General features: G+C 37.8%; 1 protein-coding gene across 7 annotated transcripts in view; it reads left to right on the top strand.

The window, feature by feature from the left end:
- Positions 1-6,509: 6,509 nt before the first annotated feature.
- Positions 6,510-10,057, top strand: part of LOC136246668 (inositol 1,4,5-trisphosphate receptor type 3-like) — a 72,676-nt gene continuing 69,128 nt past the window's right edge. For 2 of the 7 annotated variants that reach the window (XM_066038209.1, XM_066038210.1), the window contains exons 1-4: positions 6,551-6,844; positions 6,908-6,984; positions 7,028-7,103; positions 7,167-7,215. In XM_066038209.1, the coding sequence (XP_065894281.1) occupies positions 6,747-6,844; positions 6,908-6,984; positions 7,028-7,103; positions 7,167-7,215 (300 nt within the window). In that variant the 5' untranslated portion in view covers positions 6,551-6,746. Of the gene's footprint in view, positions 6,845-6,907; positions 6,985-7,027; positions 7,104-7,166; positions 7,216-10,057 lie in introns of all 7 variants that reach the window. The other 5 variants (XM_066038207.1, XM_066038208.1, XM_066038206.1 and 2 more) reach the window with 4 other exon arrangements.

The following is a 10,057-nucleotide window of genomic DNA, read 5'->3' as shown; positions in this document are numbered from 1 at the left end:
AGTTATAGTGTAAACAGTTAGGAATAGAGAAAGTAACATGATTAAGCTGCTATACTGTTTGTAGACTATGTTTTCAGGTAAAGAATATAATGCTTTGTGCTTCTATTGCCAACACATATTGCTTTCATAGTGTGGCACTAAGGAGGTAGGGTCTGAAGTTAGCACCATTATGACGTTAAGCATGCAAAAATCAGTTTGGAGATTCCCCCTTACATGTATGATTGCTCTATAAGATAGTTCTATCTTGTGTAAAATTTTCATGCAAGAAATTTACGTACAAACTTTACTAAGAAAATTATTTTGCAATGAAGCAAATTATGGTACATTAATACACTGATACTCATTATGTATTATCTTGTAGTTAAAGCACTGATGTGCAGGTCTACAGAGAATATAGCATGAGGGGGGTGCTTAGAAGCTAATACATTTGAGTACAGCATGAGGCGAAGCCAAGTGTTGTATTAGCTATAGTCTACTTAGGTGCCTTCCAGGCACTGCATTTTGTGTGTATAGTGCAATGTATGAAAGTACAGCAATTGCATGGTCCTTTACATCATGATGTTTACTTAAACTTGTTTTTGTACTTTGGGATGCAAGTTTGGTTTCCTGTATCTGAGCAAGCATGTCCCAAACCTGAGAAGTATGGGCTGTAAGGGAATTTTATGCTTGAATAGGGAAATAAACAATGAGGCTGCTGCTTACACCTGCAGATATATTAGTGGACATTATGCTTTACGTAATCCTTATGCTCTAGTCTATAGCTATGACTAAAGTATGGATTAAATGTCTACTAGTATTTGAGGTGGACTTGATAAAGCAAACCTAAGCAATATTGCCAAGGCACCAGTAAGGCATTGTGAGGTTGGTTTCTAGTCAATATGTATTGTATACTTGTATAAATAAAGGTCTCTGCGAATTATTATGTACTTTCTCATGCATTAAAGCAAATCAGTTTGAAATGTGCTACATGTGATGCAATAGTAATGCAGCTTTCAAATCAGAGCTCATTTTTGTATCTGGTAGTCGTAAAGATCACTATTTTCTGTTTCACAGGATGAATGTGTTATATCATACACTTGTAATAATATATCAGTTAGTTTACAATGAAGCTAGGTACAGTGTATTTGCATAGGTAGATGTAAGAGCTGGTAAACTGCATTCATGCAAGTGAAGCACATGGTCTATGCATGTAACTACATAAACCCCTTGAGTCTATGACTTTTGCAATAACTTGTTTTTTTATAGGTAAGAATGCAGTGCTAGGAGTGTTCAGTGGATAAACAACCCAAAGGAATGATGTAATAATCACCAAGGCAGAGCTGAGGTGATTATTACATTATTCCTGAGGGGTGTTTATCCACTGAAGAATCCTAGCAATGCATGTCTTAGTAATTTAGACAATCGTCTGTGGTGACTGGAATTTTGTTATGAATCAACAAAGTATGCAATTTGTTTGTTGAAGTTTGTGGCTAGGTGTCTTACTAGGTTCCACCTGTTTACAGGTGTCTTACTAGAATAAAAACCCTGCATACTTTGCAAATATCAAAGCATTCTTGACATGCCATTGTCTAAGAACTTTTGCATGTGTGTGACCAAGTTTGGTTTCCTGTATCTATGCATGTATATGCCAGTTCACAGTCTCACTGGTGGTGAGTAATATGCCTGTAGGTCAGAAAGTATTAGTGTTTATTGTGTATTTGAGTAGTCATGGTTACTCATGATTGTCATTTGAGTTTTGTATGGCATTAGAATGGTGCCAATATACTTTTCACTTTACTAACTCTTAAGATGCTTCACTGTTGCAAATGTAAATGCATCAAATTGCATGGTGCCAATATACTTTTCACTTTACTAACTCTTAAGATGCTTCACTGTTGCAAATGTAAATGCATCAAATTGCATGGTGCCAAATAGCTACTGTATGTTTACTGCATTTTTCTATGAGAACTAGTTTATCAGTGATCTTAAATTCTGAGTCAGTCACGGTAACCCATAATTACTCACAAATACACAATAAACACTAATACTTTCTGACCTACAGGCATATTACTCACCACCAGTGAGACTGTGCATATACATGCATAGATACAGGAAACCAAACTTGGTCACACACATGCAAAAGTTCTTAGACAATGGCATGTCAAGAATGCTTTGATATCTGCAAAGTATGCAGGTTTTTTATTCTAGTAAGACACCTGTAAACAGGTGGAACCTAGTAAACACCTAGCTACAAACTTCAACAAACAAATCACATACTTTGTTGATTCATAACAAAATTCCAGTCACCACAAACCATTGTCTAAATTACTAAGAAATGCATTGCTAGGATTCTTCAGTGGATAAACACCACTCAGGAATAATGTAATAATCACCTCAGCTCTGCCTTTTTGGTGATTATTACATCATTCCTTCAGGTTGTTTATCCACTGAACACTCCTAGCACTGCATGTCTTACCTGTACAAAAACAAGTTATTGCAAAGGTCATAGACTCAAGGGGTTTATGTAGTTACAGGCATAGACCATGTGCTCTACTTGCATGAGTGCAGTTTACCAGCTCTTGTATCTACCTATGCAAATACACTGTAGCTACCTAGCTTCATTGTAAACTAACATGATATATATTATTACAAGTGTATGATATAACACATTCATGCTAGTGTGCCCTAATGTTATGATTACATTAAATGACCATAACACTTGACTGGTAAACAAGAGCCGGCACACACAAAAAACCACTAATGCTATAAGCATCAACATGTTTTGATGCTGGTACAGTAGTAGAAAGTAACAGTGAATGAGAGAGGAGAAGAGAATGTGCTTTATTGTAAATTGATAAAGTAGCACTGTAGTGCTTACCAGCGTTGAAACCGGGTCACTACTACTGACCCGGGTGACTCACTGACCCAGCCGGGTCAGATCCGGATTTGACCCACATGTGACTCGGATTGACCCGGATTAATTAAAGCCGGGGCGTGTTGTAAGAGCTATGTTTCGGGTAGTCTCGAGCGAGCGAGACTATACGTTTTGAATGTTCGATTCGTGTTGAGTAAACGAGTAGTTATGTGATAACTTAGCCGGTACGTTTGTAATTTAAAATCAGTCTGTGGGTTTGGTTCCACGTAGCTACTGTGAGTTTACAGACATCAATTGTGACCGGATTTGCGAAAAGGTACCTTTCCCACACATTTGACATACCAGCGAACAAAATGATGTAACACTTGACTCCTTATACTGATTAACTTGCTCTTAGTATCAAAATGTAGCCAGATAATGTAGCTACATTCATTGAAAATTTCAAGCAATTATATGCCATGATAAAATAGTTGTGAAGCTTTAAAGTTCAAAAAATGGGTCAAATTTTGTGTGTGAAAAAGGTACCTTTTCGCAAATCCGGTCACAATTGGGTGTGGCTTCGTGTATTCCTAGCATTACAATTTCCCAATAATTATATTAAAGTAGACAAACAGGGGCGGTTTTAGGGGTTTCTGGGATTTCCAGAAACACCCTCTGAAACAGCGCGCGCCCCTACGATTCGCCTGGGTGATAAAAATTACAGTGTTATACACATTTTATACGTATTTTATTATATTGTGGTTCTTTTTCTACTGGCAAAACTTCATAGTTGTATGTCTGAAATCACTTATACAGCGTTTGTGACCTTTTTTTTTGTCTTCAACTTGCAGCTAGGTTGAAGTTACAATTCCAGAGAACCGGAAACCCCTCTGAAAATTTCTAGATCCGCCCCCGACAAAAGTACTTATCCTGCTGCAAGACTAGACTATATACAACTCGTACAATAATCGATTAGTGGGCGTGGCCCCACGAAAGCTTGCAGACAGCGACGGACACAGTTTCATGCTACAAACTGCACTTGCTAATAAATGAGCGTGGCTGAGCGTATGTTTGTAACGCGATACATGGGCGCGGCTCACGAAAGAGCTACGCGACTAGGGTATAAGTTTCCACGTCGTCAAACGAACTCGTTTCTCACGTGTTCCAATCCGGGTCAGACCAGGATGACCCGGAGAAAATGTGACCCCGTTGACCCGACCCGGTTTCAACGCTGTCTCCTATCTTGGCTGAGATATTATCATTCAAAATTTCTCGCCCATACACACCAGGAGGCAATTGTTGCAAAGGTTATTAGTGATTTTATGGAAATACAGTGCCACAATGGTCCTCAGACACTATGCTCTTATAATAATAATAATATAGATTTAATGTACATACCTCCATAAGTGGAGTATAATCGTACATATCTGAATTACAATTATATGATTGTGTGTGAATGTATATTAACATTATTTTGTTGTCAGTTAATTACAAGTGTGTGCATGTGTGTGTGTGCAAGTTGGCTTGAAAATTTTCCACTGAGTTTTGATTGATAACATCTCCTGGCAAAGTATTCCAAAGTTTAATTGATGATGGCATATATGAATATTTGTATGTGGCCACTCTTGTGTACGGCTGCATGAGGTGACCACGTGTATAGTGACATGTTACTGGTACTAGTATATTGTCATCAATATCAACATCAACAATATCGTTAATTATTTTGTAAAACATTATCAGTTTTGCATTTGTTCTTCTGCTTTGCAAACTAGGCCATCCCAAAGATTCCATCATTTTAGTCACACTAGCATATCTGTCTTTCTTATTTAAAGCAAATCTTGCTGATCGTCTTTGCACCATCTCTAGTCTGTCGATGTCTGTCTGGTAATGTGGAGACCAGACCACTGATGCATACTCTAAAACTGGTCGTAGATAAGTTTGATAGCATGATGATTTTACAGCGATTGGACAGTTTGTTAAGTTACGTCGCAAAAAACCAAGCACAGAATTTCCCTTCTTGACAACGTTGTTGATGTGTTCATGCCAGTTCAGTTTTTGGTCTATGGTGACTCCGAGGTATTTAGCGTGTTCAACTTGTTGGATATTAGTATAGTCTATGTGATATGTAAGGTTGGGTAAGTTAGACTTGTTTGATATTCTTAAACACTCGCATTTACTTGGATTAAAGTTCATTTGCCATTTCTTGGCCCACTGAGATAATGAATTTAGATCTTGTTGTAAAATAGTAATGTCTTCGTCTGAATTAATATTCCTGTATAATAAAGCATCATCAGCATATAACTTGATCTTAGATTTAACTACTGTTGGGATATCATTAATGTAACACAAAAAGAGTAGTGGTCCCAGGACAGAACCCTGTGGGACTCCTGATATTACTGATTGTGGTTGACTGGTTTCTCCATTTAGTACAACTTGCTGCTTTCTATCAGTTAAAAAGGCATTGATCCAATTTAACAATTGGCCACGTATACCATATGAGGACAGTTTATGAGATAATTTATTGTGGGGAACGGTGTCGAAAGCCTTTGACAAGTCCAGCAGAATTGCATGTACCTCTCCACCATTATTCAAAGTAGTTGCAAAGTCGTGTACAGTTGATATCAGTTGGGTTTCGCATGAGCGCCGCTTACGGAAACCATGTTGCTGTCTGCATATAATATGATTTTCTTCTAGATGTTGATAGCTAAATACTGGTGGAAATTATATGTTCGAGTATCTTACAAACAATGCATGTTAAGGAAATTGGTCTGTAGTTAGAGGAGTGAGCACGACTTCCCTTCTTAAAGATTGGCACCACGAGGGCATTTTTCCAGTCTTGTGGAAGGACACTCTGTTCAAGGGAAGCTTGGTAAATTAGAGAAAGTGATGGGGCAATTTCACTTGACATTAGCTTTAAGAGTCTACCAGGGATCTGGTCAGGTCACTAGATTTGTGCGGTTCTATGTTAGAAAGGAGTTGCTCAACTCCTTCGACAGAAATGTTCAGGCTTCTTAATTCAGAGGAAAAATTGGCATTAGCAATAGGTGGGCAATTGTTGTCTTCTCTGGTAAAGACAGAACTAAAATACTGGTTTAACTCTTCAGCCTTTGCCAAATTATTAGCAACAACTTCACCGTTTACCTCCAAGGTAGGAATTCCATTACAGTCTTTTCGCTGACTTTTGATGTATGAAAAAAGTTTTTTGTTTGGACGATTTGATTGTGGATTTATCAAGTTTGTTAAATAATTATTATGTGCTTTTCGACATTCACGTTGGGCTGCCCTTTTAGCTATACGGTAAGCATTCCAGTCTTCGGTAGAGCCAGATGTGCGAGCACGGTTATACAATCGCTTCTTCTTTCTAATAATTATATTGTTTGCTGTTTGCTGTTATCCAGGGCTTGTTATATCTATTAGTAATTAACCTCTTTGCTCGGAGGACACTATAGATTTTGTTTAGGTTTTATAATGTAGTTAAGTAGATGTAGCTTGTAAGTAGTTTAGTTTATTGTAATTAGTGCGGTAGTTTGTAATGTTGTAAAAAAAATTCCATAATAAATTTTACGAAAGTCCCACCACTATCTCACGTGTCTGACGTTATTGCGGATAAGGTCCAATGACTTTAGGTTCGTGTTTATTCGTCCGGCCACAGGACACCATTTTTTCTTCACTTGACTTCCGTATAATTTTTTAACATGTATAACTTGTTGGACTAGTTTTTTTTTAAAACTATAGGCCGTTACTAAAATAGCTAGATTTTATACGAATAAAAGTTGCAGCTCTATATTGTGGTAGTTTGTCTATATAACAAAACTTAGTAAACCAGGTTGGTAAATGTCGTGCGCCTTGGTCGCGACAGTGTGTGTGTAAGAGGGTGCGTACGCCAGTGCTTGACTTATCCTGCTTCAGCACGATGGCTCAAACAAGGAAGCCCAACCCATCGCTGCTGTTTGGAGATGTTGTTTTCCTTCACTGCAAATCGGGAGGATACATTTTCTCAGAATTATCCAGGTTAGGCAAGAATGCATCCACGTGCGGTGTGAACGCTAATAAACTAATCCTGTATTCTTTTAGTACCACTCGTGCATCAATTCTCGTTTTCCCAGTACCTTCACAAGATCAGGATGATCCTAACTTTCCAAACCTTAAAAGTAAGCGACCATGCAAGTTTAATCTGTGTTTATTGTGCTTTAGTGGCGGCATTCAAAATTCTGCCAGCTAACCAAGTTCATGCACAAAGGAGACTCGCTGATTTACGCGTCACTCTGGAGTAATGAAAATAAGAGTATTTTTAAAGTCATAGTGTTGTATGATACTCTGTATGTTATATTAGGAATGTGGAGGGGCAAGAAAGGCGAAAAGAACTGATCATGAATGCAAGGGTAAATGACATCGTGACATTATAGTAATTTATTTGTGACCGTCTTTGCAAAAATCCGACTTGTTCGCAAAATTTAGGAATTTTATTTTCTCAGCATTATAAGGAATGGATCAAAAGTTTCAGCCTTTTGTGGTAAGTAGTTTTGGAATTATAGCGATAGAGAGTAGGAAGACAAGATAATCAATTTGTACAGCAACTATACTGAAAATAAACTACAAGCGCTTACATTCGCAGCCATAACTCCGTATGAATTAGTCCACAACGCTGCAATTTGGCTTAAATGTTCATCATGGATCAGCACATTAGCCAAGGTATAGTATTAGCCCTGCATGTAGTCATGCACTTGCGCACATAGATATGAAGGCCGTTTAGTAGAAGAAATGATGACAATCTTGTTTACGTTTACGGAATCGTAAACAAACGCACGTAACACGCATACCATTATTATTATTATTAAATAGTGTGCAAAACGTCTAAAGAGTGTGAGCGTACAACACAAATTACAATGGTGCAAGTGCATGGTAAGTGCAAAAATACAAAAGTGTGGTCAGTGTGGTGTGTGATTACTTAAAATACAATTAGCTACAGTGCATGATTACGTTAGGGTCCCCAATGAAAAAATCGACTTTCACACTGTAAAAAAATTAGTAGTGAATTGCTCTGCCACAATACTCACTACTTTTATTAAGTAGTGACGTTCACTACTTTTTGTAGTGAACGTCACTACTTTTTCACTACTTGGTGGTCAATGTAGTGACGTTCACTACAATCTTAGTAGTGAACGTCACTACACAAAAGTAGTAAGTATTGTGGCAGCCATTAGTAGTGACGTTCACTACATTTAGTAGTGACATTCACTAGTTTGTTTTTACTGTGCACCAAACAATTTCTTTACTACTGCAGGATACTTAGCTTGTGGTACTGATATTTGAACTACAAATCAGAAGCCGCGAGTCTTTTATATTGTGAAATCGGCGTATCGTATTTTCGTGTATTGCGTGATTTGCAGTAAAAAAAATGGAATTGCATGCAAGTGCAGCTTCTTGCAAAGGACTGAGTCGAACTTTCTTTTTAGCTGTATGTTATCTTAAGTTGTTGTGCTGTGCAAATGTGCATAGTAATGGGCAAACGTCTAGCTGGGTGGCTTACAATGGCTCGTTTTTGTGTCTGTAAAATTATGAAGAATGTGTTTGAGTTGCTCTGGCTCCTACCACGAGAGAAGCCAGATCTTTCTCACAGCATGGTAGTGCAACTGGATGTTCCCTCAGTCTATAATGCAAGTTTGAAAAGAATCCTAAACTGTACGCTATCTGGCTGCAGGGGAAAATCTAGGGGTGCGCTTTGGGCGCTGAAGCCTCCCTTCACTTTTTGACTTTACTTGATCAATATGCTGAGGATTATAATGAAGTTTATCTTAGCATAATTATATGATCACCAATAATACAAATACTCCACTCATAAATCCACCTTATGAACATCTTTCCAAGGCCTTATTAGTGGATTTATGCTAAAGGTTATGCAACAAGAACCCAAATCAGCATTGGAGGTGTACAAGATCGAGATACTCTAATAGAACTGTCACCTAACTACTCTAATAGAACATTCAGTGTAAGCATAAAAGTTGATTCTGTTATGGAATTTTTCCAAATCTTCCTGCATGTGCCTATACATACAATGAAGTGCATTGGTCTGTTTAAAAGGCTTGCTTATCTACTTGTGTAGCTATTACCGGTACCGGTATACTTAATTAAAGTACACAATTTCCATTGAAAATGCTCTCAGATTCAATCTCGTATCATTCAAATTTCAAAAATCTCCAGTTTCAATGTTATCATTCTATCACACATGCAAATGTGAGTGGGTGCATCATGTGCTTGGTTGTCTGAACCTACCCAAACCTTTCTATTAGCAAATGCTGCAGAGAGCCATATAAGGTAGACTAAGTACATAAAATAGCTAGAGGCAGAAATATACATTTTATATGGAAATGTCTCCAAATTACAGTATTTTAACATCTATTATTCAAAATTTTCCTGGGAGGGGGCATTCCCCCAGACCCCTTTAGTTCCAGCATGTGAAGTTAGCCCCCCCCCCCCCCCCCCCCCTTTATAAACCCTACATCCGCCCCTGGGTAGGAATGAGGATATTATGCTCCAAAAATTGAACATTATGCTTTTGAGCAGTGCTCAATAAATCACATATTATGGTTTTTAGAATTTTCCCATTCACAAAAAAGTGCTACCATAATTGGCTAATTTTGCCAGTTTATTGCTGTATCAGACCATTTTCATTGATGTTTAAGTCAGTGAATTGTCAGACATTTTGTATCTTTGATAGTAGCTAGAAACTGACCTAGGCTAGCTTAGTCAGTTTCTAGCTCCAGTTTTCTAGCTACTGTCAAAGAAATGGTTTGAGCTTTTTTATTTGCTAGGTGTTATCTAGGCTTGCTATGCTCTACAAACATGGATAGTTATTGACAAATGTCTGGCTATATTGCTTGCACAAGGTTGCTTTCTTCAAAATAGCATTGTAAAAAATTGTTTTGGATGCACTACCATCTACGACGAGAGAAGCCAGATCTTCCTCACCACATGGTGACACAGTTGGATGCTTACTTAGTCTATATTACAAAGATAGAAGGAATACAAGGATTTATGTTATATGGCTGGTGATATGGAAATATTTTATCGCTAATTTTGGATGTTAGTGATCTCTGCCACCAAAGTAGCTGCAGCTTCATGCCATCCAATTTGATATATTTAAAGTGTAAGTGGTTGGTGTTGCAATTAACCCATAATTAGTAGAGTATTTTCAATTGTACAAGCAGTGAGCTGCATCTTTTT

The sequence above is a fragment of the Dysidea avara genome, chromosome 2, assembly GCF_963678975.1.
Source record: "Dysidea avara chromosome 2, odDysAvar1.4, whole genome shotgun sequence".
NCBI lineage: Eukaryota > Metazoa > Porifera > Demospongiae > Dictyoceratida > Dysideidae > Dysidea > Dysidea avara.
This window is presented reverse-complemented; position numbering and strand designations above follow the sequence as displayed.